Source organism: Diadema antillarum, unplaced genomic scaffold, assembly GCF_040938485.1.
Source record: "Diadema antillarum isolate AM-2024a unplaced genomic scaffold, OU_Dant_1.0 seq00000070_RagTag, whole genome shotgun sequence".
Classification (NCBI taxonomy): Eukaryota; Metazoa; Echinodermata; class Echinoidea; order Diadematoida; family Diadematidae; genus Diadema; species Diadema antillarum.
Window position 1 is genome coordinate 933,637 of NW_027271169.1, and position 20,838 is coordinate 954,474.

General features: G+C 39.4%; 1 protein-coding gene across 2 annotated transcripts in view; it reads right to left on the reverse strand.

Annotated features, from left to right (window-relative positions):
* Window positions 1-4,590: 4,590 nt before the first annotated feature.
* Window positions 4,591-20,838, reverse strand: part of LOC139726021 (glutathione hydrolase 1 proenzyme-like) — a 31,395-nt gene continuing 15,147 nt past the window's right edge. For both annotated transcript variants that reach the window (XM_071637103.1, XM_071637102.1), the window contains exons 4-12: window positions 16,254-16,477; window positions 14,602-14,800; window positions 13,821-13,981; window positions 12,808-12,957; window positions 11,380-11,516; window positions 10,304-10,500; window positions 9,355-9,568; window positions 8,421-8,540; window positions 4,591-7,495 (exon numbers count right to left, since the gene is read on the reverse strand). In XM_071637103.1, the coding sequence (XP_071493204.1) occupies window positions 7,346-7,495; window positions 8,421-8,540; window positions 9,355-9,568; window positions 10,304-10,500; window positions 11,380-11,516; window positions 12,808-12,957; window positions 13,821-13,981; window positions 14,602-14,800; window positions 16,254-16,477 (1,552 nt within the window). In that variant the 3' untranslated portion in view covers window positions 4,591-7,345. The remainder of the gene's footprint in view (window positions 7,496-8,420; window positions 8,541-9,354; window positions 9,569-10,303; window positions 10,501-11,379; window positions 11,517-12,807; window positions 12,958-13,820; window positions 13,982-14,601; window positions 14,801-16,253; window positions 16,478-20,838) is intronic.

Genomic DNA, 20,838 nt, shown 5'->3' on the forward strand with positions numbered 1-20,838 from the left:
TTGTGTGAACAGATGTAAGGTGCCCACTGTGTTATTATTTGTGGAAAACTAGGAAACTCTGAAGGTCTTCATCCTCACTATCCTGAAGTCCTTTTTTTTTCCAGGATTGCTAGTGAGAGGATATTCTAAAATCTGAGTGAAACGGATCGAGATGACATATTTGGAGGGGTGACTGTGATTGACATGGTAGGCATTTAAAGTAAAATGAGAAAGTGTTGGGAAGTTTGATACCATAGGATATTTCTCTTATCACGTGCATTTTTATTCTTTTATTTCATCTCTTTTTGTTTTGACTCCTTATTTACTCATCCATTTGTATAGTTATTTGTTTATTCATCCTTTTATTCATTTATTCTCTTATTTATTTATTAGGTGTCTTTATCAACAAGATTCTTCAAACCATGCACTTTGTTGGCAGGTCTACTTTCCACCTTCATTGTACTTGCCAGAGTGAAACCTTGTGAAACAACTCATGCAAAAATAAGACATGTTTGTAATTACTTGTGTGATACTCTGACCTAAAATTCTTTTAATCATTGTAGCATAGGTGTCATATAGACTCCACACATATAATGAAGGCTGTATTTATATAGTGGTACACATGTTTGTGCACACACTTTAGTGTTAACTTATGTATATTTTGTGTAGTATATCATGTTATAATACAGAAGAGTCAGAACAGGGAGGTGAGACTAAAATGATATTACTGTTTGTACATGGCAGACAGTGGATAATGACTATGGTGTATTTGCATGGTAGTCTGTGTAGCCTACAGGATATTTGGTACATGTTAGTCTTCTAGAAAACTGTGTTGTAGCATTTCTTATGTTCACCAGAGCAAAACGTAAGATTAATAGAAATGGAGTCTGCGATGGAACAGACTATCAGCATATTGGAGTCCCGCAATCGACATATTATTGGTGTTTGCACTGCATCAATTAGAATCCAGGCTATTTTACACTGGTGTTGCTGCCAAACCTAACATTGCTGTGAAATCCTGCACTATGCACCTTGTCGCACAGATTTTGTATCTAAATCGATGGTGTGTCTAATTTTACCGAGTTCCGGTTTCTGAGACAAGAACCATTTGAAGCAGTATTCAAAACATTAGATATTCAGATTTACATACGGTATTTCATTCCATGGTTGTCTGAAACCACATTGCAGTTAAGTTTGTGAGAAAGAGCAAATCACTGAATATTATCAGAATTTGCAAGTATCAGCATACATAATGTGAAAAGGTTTGGGGCTCATTACTCCAAATTGAACCAAGAAGCATGTCTTTAGGTTTTGATAATTTTTTTTTTCCGTAAAGCTGGTATTTTTTTTTTCTAATATGCAAGATCTAAAGTATTTTCTAAAGTTTGATAAATTTCAGACCTTTGATGATTTTTGTTTAAATTGTAGAGGAACAACAGCCTATTCTAGATGAAAGATATAACGTCAGTTTCAGTGACAGGGGAATGATGGAAAAAATACAAGAAGGCAGTTGATATTCTCAGTGGCATGTTTGACAATAATGCTTGAATTGTAATGTATGTACATGTAATTGGCTTATGTAACACCATATAATTTGTATGATTATTTGCGGAGAGAGCATGCTGAGCAGCGACGCGCAAAAAAATTTTGAGAAAGAATGTATGGATGGTTGGGTTGAGTGTAGATATTGAACATTTCCTATTTCGTAAAATTTCCTATTTTGTTACTTTCAACTTGACTTTTTACTCCTGTACATTGTTTTCCTGCCGACTTACAAGCAAATTATTCATGAAGAACATATTGGAACTTCACACAATGATAATTTCTTTTATTGTTATTATTATTCAGTTGACAGTTCTGTAGAGTGTGAGGTATAATTGTTATCATTATTTCAAATGTTGTCAACAAAGTACAGTGTCATGCACTTTTTATCCAGTTTCAAATTATTATATCGCTGCATAGCACTAGCAATGTACAAGCCAGAATGTGTGCCAAATATTTGTGTAAAGTCATGATGACTCTTGAATAATTCAGCAGTTAACAAGTGCAGTTGAAATGCATTATGATAAACATTGAAATATCATGCAATGAAATGATTCTTGACAAAAATAGTTCTATAATGGTTGTGTCATACATTTGTATCATTCTGAGAAATTGAAAAAATGAACAATTCATGGCAGGATACGTGATTGATTTCTTCATACCATGCATACATATACAGTAATTGACACTGAAATGTGAAATACTGTATTTAAAAGTTATGTAGAAATGGCTTGATTCTTCTGTCAAAACAGAGAAAAACTCATATCTGCTTGCAGTCATTGATTTGTGATATTTGTATAATGTGGCTAATGTTCATTGCCTGTACATGCCACTAGAGCCTAGTGCCATTTGCCCTTTGACAATCATGCAAAGTATTATTTTCAGTGTAATGCATGTACGTCGTGATGCATGAATAAAACAAATTAATGTTTGCAAAATATAGTAATACAATGTCTGAATATCACTTTATACTGCTGTGGCTCTTGTCCAGTCTGCAAGCCATCAGTAGAGTAGGGAATAGGAATGAAACTTGTATAGTTCTCTACACTTTGTACATGTACAATGGATATATATTTCTCAAGAGGAATGACACAAAACAGTCCAAAGGTTTGGGATAGCAAACATTTCATTTACATCTCCAGAAGGGAAAACCCAAACACACATGTAAATGAGCATACATATGCTTCAACAGAAATATGGCAAAACGTTCACAGTGCAACCTAAGACTTTATTAAATGGATGATGAATTGATATGTTGTTAGCACCAATTACGTGTATCTCTAATTTGTTTTAAAAATTGCTGGTGCTAAATTATAGATCAAGGCACAACATGAAGGATGACAGCTTTAATACATAGATGGATTGGCCTGCATAGGATTGAGACAAGGCAAATTAATACAGAGGTGACTCCAAAAGAGTAGGCCTATTATTCACCGAGGGGAGTAGACCTGAAGTGAATTGTGCTATTGGAGACACCATTTACATGTACATGTATTTGGCAAGAGTGTATTTTGGATCGGAAAATTATACAAAAGAGGGAAAATGATTCAAGAAATTGTGTGGTGGATGCGATGATGTGGAGATTTCCAGCAGCTAGTGACCGTACGAAGCAGGGCACGATGCCGCAATTGCTTTGTGACATTTCACAAATGTATATGACGCATTAGCTACACCTGTATCTTGGAACGTCAAACATGCCAACATTCTATCATATTATAGCACACAAGTAAACTACAGATGTAGGTCGTGAGAACTTTTGGTGAAATCTGTGAGCAGATGTGGCTCCAAAACAGTATAGGCCTACGACCATTGTTGAAAACGAGGACCATAGTTTTGTTTTGTTTTGTTTCATTTTATTATCAGAAACTACAAATTAGGCGGATTACATTTGTCTTATACATTGGATCAAAAATTTAAACAAAAGAAGGGAAAATAGGCGAGAAGTCCTTTGGTAGATGCAATTTTGTAGAGGGATCCTACAGCGACGTATGTGTATTTAACGAAGCAGAGCGCGATGTCACAACTGTTCTCCGACATTTCACTATGACCTACAACGTATAGCGAAATGCAATGTACATACAATCACGTACATCACTTTCAACCAATCACTAATGGACAAATTCTTGATCCAAAATATCATTTATTTAATCATAACAAAACTTCATCTAACGTTAGATACAATGTATTTAGATTTTACATGGTGTGTGTGTGTGTGTGTGTGTGTGTGTGTGTGTGTGTGTGTGTGCATGTAAGAGTGAATGAGTTGTCAAGAGTTGATATAAATACATCACCAACATTCCTGACTTTCAAGACTCCCAAGTTTCAAGGAAGAAAAGAAACAAAGTTTCAACTTTTGGGAAGTATGTAAACATTTATATCGAATTATTACTGTCCATTATTCAATTACAAAAAGTGTACCAATGTATGACAAAACACATCAAAGTAATTTCTTGCTGCTATACGACATTGTTAGAGGATACCTATCTATCCATAGAGATGACGATATGAAAGCTTACGTGTGCACCGTGATTGGAGGGAATTGTAGCTATCTACGCATTTACAATTTAAAGTTCAGTGAAAATATATTGAGGGACCTATATGCTTTGCCTTTGAGAGTTTCTGGTTAAAATCAAAGGCGAAGGTAACTCCAAATGAGTACATTTAATATTCACTGAGGGGCGAATACATGCATTACTATTGGAGGCACCCAGGCCCATAGTATTAACTAAAAACTTGAAATTAGGCAGAATGTATTTGTTTCATATCTTGGATTTTTAAAAAAATATTACAAAAGAATGTGAAAATGACGCGAGAAGTCGTGTGGTGGATGCGAGGTAGTGGAAGGATCCTACAGTGACCGTACGAAGCAGCAACTGATGTTACAATTCCTCTGTGACGTCATAATTGCTTTGTGACATTTCACAAAATGTAATGGTGTACTATTTTGAAAATTTTGTCATAAAAAGTGACGTCGTTTTCCAAACAGTATACCATGGTGTGTCAAAATATGCATTGCTAGCATTATAAAGTAGTCAAAAAGACATGATTGTAATCACGGTGAAGCTCCTTCAACACGGTTCAACTAAATATCACAAGAGGATACTCTCTTGATCCAAAATATGAATACAGATGTACATCATGTAGCCAACAACTGGAGACAAATTCACGGACACCGAACAATATAACACGTAACAGAAACAGTAACAGAATAGGACAAAGACACGAGAAAGAGTAAGAGATAGAGAAAAACATTTAAGACAATGCCTTGATGATGATGATGATAATGATGATGATGATGATGAGCCACATCATTTGTATAGCGCCATATATCTGTTATAGAAACATTCAAAGGTGCAGACTTGAGTAAGAAAAGAACAAAGGGTTTCCAAAAATAATGTTTTATGATTATCATATCTAAATCAGATGACTCAGTCTCTCTAAGAGAAGTGCACATCGCGCAAGAAACTGCGGTCATCTACACATAGGGGCTATAACGTTTAAAATCAAAATGAGTACGAAGGCTCATTTATTGCCTCTTATTAACACGTTCATTATTGATTCAAACGATAGAAGCAAAACTTGGAAACTTCCTACATTAAGTCATGAATCTTGTCGATTGTTGTATGACATTGTGATATTTATTATATATAGGTCATCAAATACACAATGTGAATACCACAAATTATTTCACAAAATCCTTCATTCACTCTCGTAAAATACACATCAGGAAACAACGACAGTGTAAAAAAGTACAACTGGATGATATTGCAAAAACGAAACATGATACCATTTACAATGCAATGCTTACAAATTGTGTTAGCTGTACATTGCTTCAAAAACAGTCAAGCCAAGAATGGACTATACACTTTTGCTAAACTAGAAACTAATCTCACGAGGTTATAAAAAGAAAAGGGAAAATCAGTATAATTGTATACACACGACGCAGTTTGGTCTCTTGCGATCTAGGTTTATACATATCAACACACACAATCTTGAAACGTAAGTGACGTAATTCATACAATGCGTTGGACAAAAGGATAAAGTGTTACCATAGAGTAAATAATACTATGATGACAGCGTCTACGGGTGGTACTAATCTACAATTATTTACAGTACAAGTTGATAAGAAGACATACGCTACTTGTTGATAATATTTCATATCTTCTGTACGTGAAAAAAAAAAGAGAAATGCATGAAGAAAACACCGTTTACTTTGGTCAGCTTTGGTCGCATGAGGTGGTTAAGTGGACAAAGATGACGTAACTCTAAACATCTCGTCATCATGTACAATTTCAGGGCACGCTAACTATGTCTTACACCATTTGCTCAGTTGTCATCTTATTCTCATATTTTCAAATCACCATGTTCGTGACGACAGCTATGTCTCGATTTATTATAGAATGTCATGTAGAGGTAGCAGTGATGTTCTTTATCATAACGGAATGTGTAGGGTTACAAAGCAACAACAAAAAATGAAGGAAAAAAAAGGCAGCGAGTCGAGAAAAAAAAATTGGCAAGGAAAATGTCAGCCATGAGTTGTTGAGTTGTTGAAGCTGAAGTGAGCATGTTTCAGATTTTGAATTTGTTGCACATACACTGGGCAAGGATCATGGGAATATCACACTAGTACGCTCAATCCGTACATTCGAGTTTGTTCAAAGGAATAGAGTATAATGAAAGGTAAGAGGGTAAGTAAGGACAGTTGTCAATAACTCATCAAAGCACCGAGGCACATTCTATAGTCTTAGCATGAAATCGGTTACAGTTCGCTATTCCGAAGGTTTGTTAATCTAGAAAATGACGGAAAAAACTTATAAGATCGTTTCAAAGGAAGATTCGGTATTCTGAAGGTTGGGTATTCTGAAGGTTCGTTACTCCGAAGGATCGTAATTCAGAAAATGAAATAAGCTTCGTTATTCTGAAGGTTAATTAATCCGAAAATTAAACAAATTTCCTTAATCCGTAGGCTCGTCAATCCGGAAATGAAAAAAGGTTAATCATCCCGACGGTTTGTTTATCCGACAACGAAAAAAAAAAAAAAAAAAAAAAACCCGGTTACAGTTCGCTATTCCGAAGGTTTGTTAATCTAGAAAATGACGGAAAAAACTTATAAGATCGTTTCAAAGGAAGATGCGGTATTCTGAAGGTTGGGTATTCTGAAAGTTCGTTACTCCGAAGGATCGTAATTCAGAAAATGAAATAAGCTTCGTTATTCTGAAGGTTAATTAATCCGAAAATTAAACAAATTTCCTTAATCCGTAGGCTCGTCAATCCGGAAATGAAAAAAGGTTATTAATCATCCCGACGGTTTGTTCATCCGACAACGAAAAAAAGGTTCGTTAGTAATCACCTTCTATTTACAAGGAACCTTCGGAATAACGATCCCTAATTACGAGCCTTCAAAATAATGGAACTTCGGAGTAACGCCAAATTAATTGTATGTTCGGTATGACGAATCTTTTTCATTTCGGAGTAACGAACATCTAAGCATACCTAGATTTGAACGTGCCGGAATAACGAGCCTTTGGAATTCCGATTTCTTTTTTTTACAGTTTCGGACTTACGAACCTTCGGAATGACTAACATCATCCTGAAAAAACTTGGTGAGTTTAATCAGCAAGCCAACTTCTCTCCGCGTGTCTACCCCTATTATGCACAGAAGCCAGTCCCTGACACCGTAATGATGCTATAGGAACTGCGTTAATCAACGAAACGTTTGCCATTTGCATTGGGTACCCACGCTGAGTGACTTTGGATTATCCAGAAATTGTAAGAGGGTCAACGAGATCTCATTTTCCCCGCGATCAGATTGTTGAAATTGACCTCAATATCCGGCTGGTGCTCCTCCTTTCCGTTGGTCCGAGTAAGCCAAAATCCGTCCGTCATCGTCTCGTAGAATGGCCTCCACGACAGACAACCATGTTTCGAGTTCTGTCAAACTGTGACCCAGTCTGCTCAATCCGTCTAGCACTTTCTGCAAAGAATAAACAAAGTGGATCCAACTCTCCCCTCATTCTCATACATAAATGCGTGGATGAGACTCGAGGTGAGACAACCATACGGTGCAAACGAGATACCACAAATTTTCTCAATGAACCATAACTGTAGACGGCTTATTCTAGAAACGATTTTAATGACACTATTGTACACAATTTGTATATTAAAACTGATTAATATTTTCACATAGGTTGTTTCTATTCCTAGCTCACATTTTAGAACTATTTTGAAGAACTACTGCTGTTTTTTTTTAATTCATCTGCAAGTGGTGAATAATAATGTCGTATTACATGAGTACTCAACGAATTCCCACTAGTTTACACTGTACGTGACAACAAGTCGACCCTCCTCCCTATGGCTATGTGTAAAATGGATGCATTGTCCAAATTACATGACGTCATTAGACGTCATTCCGCATGCTGTTTACTTAAACAAAAACAAAAACAAAAACAAAGCCGAGTTATACCATTGCATCCTGCATGATTTTTTTTTCAAAAAACAAACGGCATAGCGTCATTTTCTTAATAATGGTCCTACATGGTCCTAAACCATTCAAAGACGGGGATAGAGCTTAGGTAAATACAAAGTTAACTATTGACACATGGAAACCACGATACGTTGTCCAAATCTTTGGGACGTAAGGATGAATCTCCACACTCTTTCCACGCACCTTTCACACAATTTCGAAAATTGACATGGTTCATTTGAGAAATAACAGAGATTATCTGGGCTGAAAACAAATGAACAGTCACGATACGAACTCTGAAACTTTCAAAGAAATTCAGGCAGCATTCAGATAGCAACAAAAGTATCAATAAAGCAAAAAGGGAAAAGACAGACGTAAGTAATGAGAGCTTTCTAAAGATACAATGTGTAGCAATCAACAGAATTGTGGATCTCACTTGTGGGAAGTTTTCCTCGTAGTCAGCAACAATGTTAGGCGGTCTGAGTTCACAGTGAATACGAGGTTCGTCGACAGCCTCAGAGAGAGGAATATCGCCAAGAACCGTGGCCAGCGCCATCTGTTGTTGAAAGAACAGACAAGAGAGTCAGGACTTTCACCAAATTATTTATGTTTTCTCCTTCTCACGGCTTCTCCTTTCTCGGAAGTGTCGTGAAAGACACCTAACTCATTCGCATACTCTCACTCGAAGGAGAGGGGTCAGCAAGAGAATGAAAACCTCATTGGGTCATTGGCCATTACAATCTGTTGTGTGTTATGAGGCTCCATTATGATAGCTTTTAATCGGATCCACTGTATGGATTATAGTACTCATTCAGAAAGTCGCATGCAAGCACGACGACCTAACCTATTTTGTTTCGAGTGTATCTAGTGGTGTATCGTTACAGAACGCCTGGATTGCGCAAGTTGTCCTTTTGTGAAGTAGATAAGCATTTTTGAAATGAAAGTAGTTCTCATATATTCGAGAAAGAAAAATGCAAACATTCTGACATAGCTGAAACTACCTAAAATTAAGTGTAGCTCTTTCAACCAATCACTATAGGATGAAATTTTAATTCAAAATATAATAGCGACTCAAAATATAACAGCGACTGTCGCAACCATGGGCATAAAGGCCGACTGTACCTCTCGAGAACGCTAATACATGTACCTGCGTAGTTGATTTGTTGTAATAATAGCGGTTGTTATTTTTGTAAGTTACTGGGTACTATTATTAATCAGTCCTTTATAAAGACCGAGACAGACAAAAAGGAAAAGTGAATAAGAGATGGATAGACAAACAGATAGATAGATAGATAGATAGATAGAAGATAGATAGATCGATTTTCGTATGGAAAGAGGCATTAAACGCGAGAAGGAATAACGTCACTTACCCAAGCATTAATGCTAATGATACGTTTGCTTCCTGCACTGCCCTCGACAAACTTCACTTTTCCCTCCTTGTCCAGAACTATAAGCCCACCCATGGCCGACAGAGGGCGCTTTCCCGGTTCGACAAAATTGGGCGACGTGTCGTAAAGACTGAAGTCGGCCATTTCATTGTTGAATATAAGTCCAGTCGTTGAAGAGCGGATCGAACTGCCAAACCTTCAGTGCAAACAAACAGACAATCAAACGAACTATACAGTGTGTTTTAGGCACATTTACATGTCATCTTGATACAGTTCAGAGATAATGGGAAGTGAATCTGTGATTGTAAAATTATAAAAAAGAATGATGAACAAGCAAATAACTTTTAATTTTTTTTTTACGCGTACGTGAATAATCGATATTTTCAAGTTCAGTTGTAATCTTTATCTAATGCTGCAGAGTGTCAGATTTGTTATCTCTCTATCCTATTTTCGACAGTTCAAGAAGACTGCACTGAACGGCTGCCTGTTGAATACTACAATGCTTTCATCTGTACAAAAAAAAAATCTGAAACTTTTTTGAAGAGTTTCATCGCAGACTAGTGCCGTTTGTAAACACTTTACAGTGACTTCATCATTAGAAAGAGCAAAATCAAACCTTTCCAGTAACACCTCACTTGTCAGCTAACACGGAATATTCTTGAAATTATGATTAAAAATCTCATATTTTCTTAATTCTCACTTTCTTTCTTTTATCAGCTTTAATTGCAAGTATTTAAAATCAACAAGGATTGAGTTAACTCCTTTTGCGATCAAACTCTTAATTTGATCTTAAAAAAAAACAATAAAAAAAGGAAAAGAAATGACATTCAGCAGGCGTACATGACAGAGCATGGTTCTGACAATCTGTGTCCAAGTCCAGAGAAGAGAACCTATAGAAATACAACTGACAATCTTTGTGTTCCTGCTGTACCTGTAATTAACTGATGTAGTGGAGGAAACCGCATCGCCGTTTGGCGCCAGGACATTGAGATGGCTCGTGCCGCCGAGGGTGCTGGAAACTCGTGGTGCCACCTGATAGTAGCTGATGTTGGTGTGCGTCACCGCGTCGTGGGGGATACTTGCCGCGACCTCACGCGCCACGTCCAAGGACGCTAGGTCAGCAAGGACCTTGAAACAAATTATAGCGTGTATTATATACGTGTACCTCATTTCTAGAATCCTCTTATCTGATTGGTTAAAAGGGGAGTCATGAAAATAGCTGTGCCCTATTTTTGAGTTACTGTGACCGGGGGGCCCGGGCACAGTTAGTAAATAGGTTTGGAGACAGTCGCGACCCCGTATACATAGATCGCTCATATTATGTACGCACCAATGATACGACCGCCGCGCTGTCGATCAGCATTGACTACGAGTGCTGTAAAAGAGACTACAATCTATATTTTCGGTATCTATATTTCGGAATCTATATTTTCGGTATATAAAACAAATAATGACTGCTTGATATTCGGGGCACAGTTAAAATTATGTAGGCCCTCGGTGATGTGAAAACCATAACCATGCCCTCAGCTTCGCTTCGGGCATGGTTACGGTTTTCACATCACCTTGGGCCCATAATTTTAACTGTGCCCCTCATAGCAGTCATTATTTGTATACTATGGTATCATACTGCACACCATAGTCCCGTCACATTGTTGTTTACAATTGATATACTAGGCCAGTTTGCTCTCATTATATTGTCCCTTTTCATCTGTGATATCACGGTACACTTTTTACACGGTGTAAAAAAAGAAGCACTTATGTGTACACTGGTTCTGTAATCTTGAGCACGTTTTATCAAAAGATATAATCGATTGAAGATTTCCTTACCACACAAGCTGCAATAAACTTATGATAGAAATCAACTATATAATCAATTATAAATCTTCATAAAACAGGGCCCTGGTCTTGCCGAAACAAGACTAGAGTACCTAACGGTTACTATAGTTCCGGTCCTTTCGATCGGAAGAGAAATGGGAGACCGCAGGGGAGATGTATACGGAATCTTACCTGTCTGACCTTGGGTGAGTCGGAATCGCCCATGTGACTGCGAAGACCGTAGGCAAACTTGAGTGTCTCCAGAAATCGGTGGTACGTCAGCACGAGGGCGTCTGGGGAAGCAAAGTCCGCGCTTGTCAGGTTGAAAGCTGGAGATGCAATGTTGTGTGGAGAAAAAAAAAAAATCACGTACATATCTTTGAGTGCATCTAGCGGTAATAAGAGTGAATACTTATGGCAAGGTTTGACAATTCTATTTCATTATTTCACTCTATACTTTTTGTGTGATTATTTTAAGCGTAGACGCACTACTTGCCTTGATTTCATTAGACACACACCTCCTTGATTGCACATTGTAAACCAAGCTGATCAGGATTCCTTTGTTTTTGAGTATTTCCCAGGCAGGAGTATTTGAAATCTGAGGTATTTCCACTGATTCATACAGCACGAAAGTCAAGAAATGTTCTTAATCATTGTCGATATAAAATCATGTGATAAAGAGTAAGAAAACCAAATAATGATCGAGTGTGGCTCAGTGGATAAGACTGGGAGCTCTCAATCCAAAGGTTATCGGTTCGAGTCGTTTGTAGCAGCAGTTGGGCCTTCTTTCACGGCACTTTCCCCTCGGGGAGGACTGAAACGAAATCATTAACTGGAGAAAACTTCGCCCGCGACTCATGCGTCTCAAAAGACCAAGAAAGATTCTTGCGCTGTCACCAAGAAGGCGACTCCAGGGCGACTTTCGAAACGTTTTCAAATAAGGTGATAATTTATCACCATGCGCTGAGTCGCAGAGACGCCCCCACGATGTCTCCGAAAAGTTACTAATGAGTCTCCGCAAGATTGCGGAAACGTCGCGGAGACTTTGCAAACAATATTAGCCTAAGCGATTTGGTTGCGACTAAGGAGATGTCGCAGAGACGTCGCGGAAAGGTATCCGAGACCAATACAGACTGGAAGGAGTCTCTGAAAAGAAAATCGTCAGGTCGCCATCTAATCTCCATTTCAGTGAGATACCTCGTTTACTTCCTTATACATGCCTTCTTTATTGTTTCGCTAGTAGCTTAATGAACTATTTCATGACTCCGTAACGGGCATTATATAAAATGGCGTATCTTTCTCACAACTTGACTCCATTGTAGCCACCATTCCGTCATTCCGTCAGCACCATGTCCTCACATCACTGTATCCCATATAAAAGAAAAGCTACTGCAACTGAATATGAGCAAGCCAGCCATCTTGTCGGATGGAAAATGAAAACAAAGTAAACAACCATCCGCCGGCATGAAAATGAATTCACTGTACAATCACAATATCGTCGTACTGCGTGCTAGAACGTACTGTGACTTTACATGACGTCAGAGGCTAATGGAGTAACTAGTAGCTACCTTTACGTTTATTTCATAGTGGCAAAGGTACAGGGAATTGCATCGCTTTTACCTTGCATGACATTGGTGATGAACTGGAGGACGGGTCCACCCGATGGCGATCCAGTGGTGAGGAGTGTGCCCCCATCGCCGAATGGTGACGAGAGAGCGTCACCCCATCTCGTCGTATAATTGGCCAGATCTTCTGCGGTAATGATTCCACCTGTATCAATTCAGTCACGCAATAAAATTAATGATACAATTTGGGGATTGAGAATGGTTGTGAGGGCATTGAGTTGAATAATATGTTAGTGCTAAGTTACGACCAAGGAATAATACTCCAGTAACGGTGTTAAAAAAAAAAACCACTGCGAGTACTCAACTTGGAAGAAAAGGGGCAAATGACTTACTAAAACAATTTTTACTTTACTGTATTCAAGTCATGAAAACAAGCTTTTACCCGTGATTACATTCACAGCAGCACCTTACACAGTATCTCCTATACTCACTGGATACAACCTTAAGATTTTTAGAGTCGAAATTATCCAGCAAAATGTGGCTGACGCAAAGTCGAAAACTATTGAGATGGTCGGTCGTTTGAATGATAAAATTTGGGCAAACTGGGGTAAATAAAAATTCAGTCACTATCGGGTTGACTGGAAATAAGCTCTACAAATGTTTGGATGATACCATAGTAATATGGTCATCCATTATGAAAAGACATTACATTTACATTTTATGCTTGTTTTGCTCACAAAAGATTGCCGCAAAATCTATAAACTTGCCGGAGTATTGCCCAACCTAGCAATAACTAATGGTTACCGAGTGAATTCCTGTCTAAGAAACTCAATTGCAAGGAGCGGGTGAATAAAATGGTTCGTTTCTAGGTTGTAGGAAAAGAAACTTCCATGTATTTTCATACATAATCATTACAGAGACGGTCCATTGCATGCAAACTATAGCAAAATCCGTTTCAAGCGTCCAACGATCTTAAAAATTTTTACTGAAAAAAAAAAACATGAACAGCGCATGGCTGAGACACACAAATTCATCCAATGAATTGTAACATCGCACGAAAGCTCCTACCTAATTCCTGTATTTCCTGAACCAGTTTCTGGGCAGTGTTCCCCGTGTAAAACTCGTCCGATCCGTTGGCTGCGATGGCTCGAAGTGTCTGGGCCAATAGACGGTTCTGGACCAGATCTCCCGCCCGTTTGGGACTTCCGTCCTCTCGCATATAAATGTCCCTACACAAGGATATGCAATAAACCCCATACAAGGGGTTAGTTTCATCAGAGCAGGGAGGTGGAAGAAACATCTCCCGATCAGAGAGGTGACAAGGCATTGTTGGTGTGTTCTGTCACGTAGATTTTGTTTGGACGTGATAGCATGCCGACACCATCATCACGTCGCCCGGTATATATACCGGATGGACGGTAAAACAAACTGGGCATCTGAACACTAAACGAGTAAAAAAAAAACTACAAGAGAGAGAGAGAAGTGGGAGAAATCTAAACCAATTTTCATGAAATAAACTTTGAATTTCTCTTAAAATTATATGCTCTTTCATATTTCATATTATTAAGAGGTCTTTTATTATCTTAGAATATCATCATAAAAAATGTTCGAATCTTGAAGCCCCATCTAAACCGAAAATGTACTATCCCTTTCATGCTCATCAGGACCGGAGTGACATCGCAAAAAAGAAGAAGGTATAGTTCGCAGTAGCAACTCTAAACATGAGCACCCGAAAGATATAAAAGAAGTTGAGAGAGTGGTGGTTCAATTTTGTTTGCCATTGTCAGAAATTGTGAAGAAAAGCAAAACACGACACTACCCTGCGGAAGACAGAAACTTGCTTTCTTACCACGCGCCCGTGTACTCTGAAAGATTCTTTTTCTTTATCATCCGCTGAAGGGTGACGTCGAGATGTTCTGTTGCCCTGTAGCCATTCTCTGCCAGCTCGATCACGGGTTGGAAGAGGTCCGACCACGGAAGGCTGCCGTACTTCTGGTGGGCTTCCCACAGTCCGCGGACTTCGCCTGGAACGGCCGTGTTTTGGATGCCTATATAATACACATCACATCAACGGCGGGAAGTTAATCATGGGGGGGGGGGGTGCAGCCAACAAGTCTAGACCAATGGAGAGGGGACTTAAAGAGGTATTTAATCCAGACATATTTAATCCATACATATGACATTGCGTGAAATCAGTCAGTACAAAACTATCACAATGCATCCGTATAACACACTGGTGAAGTTTGATGATAATAAGAGAGTATATTAATGACACTAAATGCTACGACGTCATAATTCATGTTGCTTCCAACTGACGACCATGTGTTTAGCAATGCCGCTCGTTCTTATTCTCCCACATGCACAATAGATCATAATTATAATGATTTAAACACAATTGTGTAGAGTCAGAAATGTCTTGCTCTATAGGCCGAAACTAAAAATGCAGTCGAGGAGCTTCTCTGCAGGGCGAAGAGATACCAATATTTACGTAGATAATATTTGTTCTTTTTGTTTCTGTGTTTGCCAGTACATCTTGCTTTAAGTGGGTGTAGTGTGTTTTATTAGATGTTGCTATATCGTACTAAAATGGAATAAAAGAGGAAAAAAACAAATCAAACTGAAATGAATGAAATTTGTAAAAGAAGCCTGCACTGAACGAACAGAAACTCCTACAACCATTTAAAAAACAAAACAAAAGAAAAACAAGTATAATATCATGTGTTTTGAAAGCGAGAGATAATAAGCAGATTGGTGAAGATAATCATGAGGTATGAGTTTCGTTTAATTTGTCTGCCCTCGGTACAAATGAAATTTGTAAGATCGAAACTGCTGATCTGCATTTTAACAAACAAAGTCGGAAAAGAGAATTGAAGAAAACTCATAATTGTACCTCATGTCTTCACCCAAGCTCTGCTTAATATATTTCAGTGCCGTATATATACGGCACTGATATAGTTGTATTGCCAGGATCGAAGGCTGGGATATGATAATATATATAAAATATATCTATTATCATTGTTATTGTTATTATTATCATTATTATTATTATTATTATTATTATTATTATTATTATTATTATTATTATTATTATCATTATTATTATCATCATCATTATTATCATTATTATCATTATTATCATTATTACTATTATTATTATTACTACTACTACTACTACTACTACTACTACTATTATCATTATCATTTAATAATTATAACTATACATATTATATATAAGCTGCCATTTCTCTCCCAAAATCATCTGACAAGCAAAAACAAGAACAAAACAAAACAAAAGTCCAGGAAGGGGATGTTCAAACCCGTTAAACCTCCCCCTCCCCCTCCCCCCATCAACCACTGGAGGAAGAGAGTCCCTGGGGATAGAGGGGTCGAAAAAGATGATATAATAATACTATTGACATAATGATGAAGGCTGTCTCGCTCTCATATCAATCTCCCTTTAGGGAAATGCCTTGGTATGAGGTAATTTCGACGTAAACTTACCGAACGGCGAATCCGCGGCAAGAAGATTGGCTACGTACGCCTCATTGGCCGCTAATGGGGCCGTCTCCCGAGCGTCGAGGAACCTGCTTTCCCCGGTCGACTGTGAGTAGATGACCATAAAGAAGCCTCCCCCGAGGCCGGAACTCTGGCTGTTCACCAACCCGATGCAGAGCTGCGTGGTAATGGCGGCGTCCACCGCTGATCCGTTCTTTCGGAGAATATCGCTGGTAAGATCCAAACCAGAACCAATCACAAACACACACACACGCACAATTATATAAAACATGCAGCACAACTTTGGATAGACAACGCTAGAATCATCAAACATTACTGTTTTCCTTCCTGATGCACCTGTCACGATTTCCTGTAATTCGTATTAGATTTGTTGATTTATAACTCATCTGGCCCCACCTATGTCCCGGTATTTGTATTTCTGCAACCTATGGAGAAAAAAAATAAAGCGCTCATCAGATTTCCCCTCGAACTTTACAAATATGACAAGAAAGTAACAGGCAGGGGTTTAAAAAAAGGATTACCCGGACGCTACCCGGACGTTGTCGCGGTAACTCTAATTTGAAAGGCTCTGCATAAGGAAGCCAAAACCCAAAAAGCAATGTGGATTGCGTGTGAGTGAAAGCAGCAACATTAGTTAAGGCCCGGTCCCACTGGCCGATGGACACAAAACGTATGCAGAAAGGACACAGCGGACGAACAAAATTTCGGGGATGGCTCCATCCGCTTTTATCCGCTCCAGAAATTGACAAAATTGGCGAAAATTGGCGAAAACAGAACGGAAAAAGTACGGACGTGGGTAGTATGTAGCGGTGATGTTAAACGGATGTTCATCGGAAGCCTAGCGGATGAAAGCGGATGGAAGTGGTTGACAGCTCCGAAGGGGTTACCGTAGATAATTTCGAAACGGACGCATAGCGGAAAGAGCGGATGCAGAGCGGATGAAGCGGATGCATCACGTACGCCTAACGGAAACAAACGCTTCGTCCGTTCTAAATACTTTATATACGAGATGCATACGCTTACATCCTTTCTATTTCCGTTCTATTAACGATGTATAGACGTTCCATGTACCATATCTTTCCTCCCTCTTTCCGTTTTCAGCTGCAGCGGATGTGAGTTGCGAGGATGCCCAGAGGATGCAGAGAGGATACAGCGGACGTTTAAAGGGATAGTACAGTATTGGTGGAGATGAAAATTGAGCTTTTAACTTTTTGTGAGATACCAAGAAAACCTTTATGAAATAGTACAGAACATGCCATTTTAAGAGGAATTCAAAGTTTATTTGAAGAAAATCGGGTTTGGAATGACTGAAATATCTAAAAACAAAGTAAAATAAAGCAACCGTAATAAAATGTGGGTCCCACACTTTATTAGAATTGCTCTGTTTTGGATATCTCAGCCATTTCAAAACCAATTTTCATCAAATAAAAGTTGAATTCCTCATGGAACGACATGCTCTTTCATATTTCACAGGAGTTTTCTCATTATCTAACCAAAAATGTTAGAAACCTGAAATTAGGTCTCAACCAGAACTATACGATCCCTTTAAGGGCTGATAACGGACATACAACGTTTGTTGCTCGTCTGTCGCGGATTTACATCGTACACGGCGGAAAGTTCATCCGTTCTAAAAGTTTTAAGCAGCTTAAAACTTTTTGCGCGGATGAAATCACAGTGGACGGATGCTCGATGGATAGAGCGTATGAAACACGTATGCGGATGAGTACACAGCGGATGCGTAGCGTTTTCCAACGGATGGCAAGATTTTTACGTTTTACATCCTCTTTGCATCCGTAAGTGCAGTGGGAAAGTTTGAGGAAAATCGGACAATCAATGCAAAAGTAATCAATTTTCAAAGTTTTTGTGTTGTAATGACTGGATAAGGAGAGTACCAGAGTTCATGACGTCATGTGTGGGCAACAATATAAAGAAAATATAAAGAGAATTCCACAAAAATTCATTGTTCATGAAAATTACACATTCCATCTACTTGATACTGACATAACGTTTATGATAAGGGTAGTAATCATTCCCCCTGCTTACTGAAAGCGGTTAGTGAAGAGCTCTTTCATTACGCTAGAAAAGTGAAAGCATGTTGAATTTATATTTTCTTTATATTGTTGTCAACACATGATGTCATAAACTCACTCATATCAATCTCCTTATCCAGTGGTTCCCACACCAAAACTTTTTTAAATTCATAACATTTGTATCGATTGTCCGATTTTCCTCAAACTTTCAATGATGTGCTCTTCTAATGTTGCTGCTTTCACTCAATCATAGGCGTACCCAGGATTTTTTGGAGGGGGGTGTTCAGTGGCGTACCGTGGGTCAAGACATTGGGGGGGGGGGGGCGCACCTCATGGAAGCAACATCAGAATTGCATAACTGTACAATTAAATGCGAGCAAGCGGAGCGAGCGAGCTTGAAAATTTTGACATTTTACAGCCCCAAACTGCCGTTTGTAGCTATATATAATAATATATGTATTTGCTTTGGAAATTAAGGGGGTTGCAAGGGGTGCAACTGCTGGCAGTTGCTGGCAGTAACATCAGGAGAATGGCATGACGATTAAATGCGAGCGAGCAAAGCGAGCGAGCTTGAAAATTTTGACATTTTAAGTCCCCGCAAACTGCCGTTGGCAGCTATATTTTTTCGCTTTAGAAATTAAGGGGAGGGGGCGCACCGGGCGCAACTGCTGGTAATTACTGACAGCAACATCAGGACAATTGCATAACGATTAAATGCGAGCGAGCGAAGCGAGTGAGCTTGAAAATTTTGACATTTCACAGTCCCCAAACTACCGTTTGTAGCTATATTTTTTCGCCTTAGAAATTAAGGGGAGGGGGCGCACCGGGTGCAACTGCTGGCAATTACTGACAGCAACATCAGGAGAATTGCATAACGATAAAATGCGAGCGAGCAAAGCGAGCGAGCTTGAAAATTTTGACATTTTACAGTCCCCAAACTGCCGTTTGTAGCTAATTTTTTTCGCTTTAGAAATTAAGGGGAGGGGGCGCACCGGGCGCTACTGCTGGCAATTACTGACAGCAACATTAGGAGAATTGCATATAACGATTAAATGCGAGCGAGCGAAGCGAGCGAGCTTGAAAATTTTGACATTTTACAGTCCTCAAACTGCCGTTTGTAGCTATATTTTGTCGCTTTAGAAATTAAGGGGAGGGGGCGCACCGGGCGCTACTGCTGGCAATTACTGACAGTAACATTAGGAGAATTGCATATAACGATTAAATGCGAGCGAGCGAAGCGAGCGAGCTTGAAAATTTTGACATTTTACAGTCCTCAAACTGCCGTTTGTAGCTATATTTTGTCGCTTTAGAAATTAAGGGGAGGGGGCGCACCGGGCGCAACTGCTGGCAATTACTGACAGCAACATCAGGAGAATTGCATAACGATTAAATGCGAGCGAGCGAAGCAAGCGAGCTTGAAAATTTTGACATTTTACAGTCCTCAAACTGCCGTTTGTAGCTATATTTTTTCGCTTTGGAAATTCGGGGGGGGGGGCGCACCGGGTGCAACTGCTGGCAATTACTGGCAGTAACATCAGGAGAATGGCATATAACGGTTAAATGCGAGCGAGCGAAGCGAGCGAGCTTGAAAATTTTGGCATTTTACAGTCCCCAAACTGCCGTTTGTAGCTATATTTTTTCGCTTTGGAAATTCGGGGGGGGGGGGGGCGCACCGGGCGCAACAGCTGGCAATTACTGGCAGTAACATCAGGAGAATGGCATAACGATTAAATGCGAGCGAGCGAAGCGAGCGAGCTTGAAAATTTTGGCATTGTACAGTCCCCAAACTGCCGTTTGTAGCTATATTTTTTCGCTTTGGAAATTCGGGGGGGGGGGGGGCGCACCGGGTGCAACTGCTGGCAATTACTGGCAGTAACATCAGGAGAATGGCATATAACGGTTAAATGCGAGCGAGCGAAGCGAGCGAGCTTGAAAATTTTGACATTTTACAGTCCTCAAACTGCCGTTTGTAGCTATATTTTGTCGCTTTAGAAATTAAGGGGAGGGGGCGCACCGGGCGCAACTGCTGGCAATTACTGACAGCAACATCAGGAGAATTGCATAACGATTAAATGCGAGCGAGCGAAGCAAGCGAGCTTGAAAATTTTGACATTTTACAGTCCTCAAACTGCCGTTTGTAGCTATATTTTTTCGCTTTGGAAATTCGGGGGGGGGGGGCGCACCGGGCGCAACAGCTGGCAATTACTGGCAGTAACATCAGGAGAATGGCATAACGATTAAATGCGAGCGAGCGAAGCGAGCGAGCTTGAAAATTTTGGCATTGTACAGTCCCCAAACTGCCGTTTGTAGCTATATTTTTTCGCTTTGGAAATTCGGGGGGGGGGGGCGCACCGGGTGCAACTGCTGGCAATTACTGGCAGTAACATCAGGAGAATGGCATATAACGGTTAAATGCGAGCGAGCGAAGCGAGCGAGCTTGAAAATTTTGGCATTTTACAGTCCCCAAACTGCCGTTTGTAGCTATATTTTTTCGCTATGGAAATTCGGGGGGGGGGGGGGCGCACCGGGCGCAACAGCTG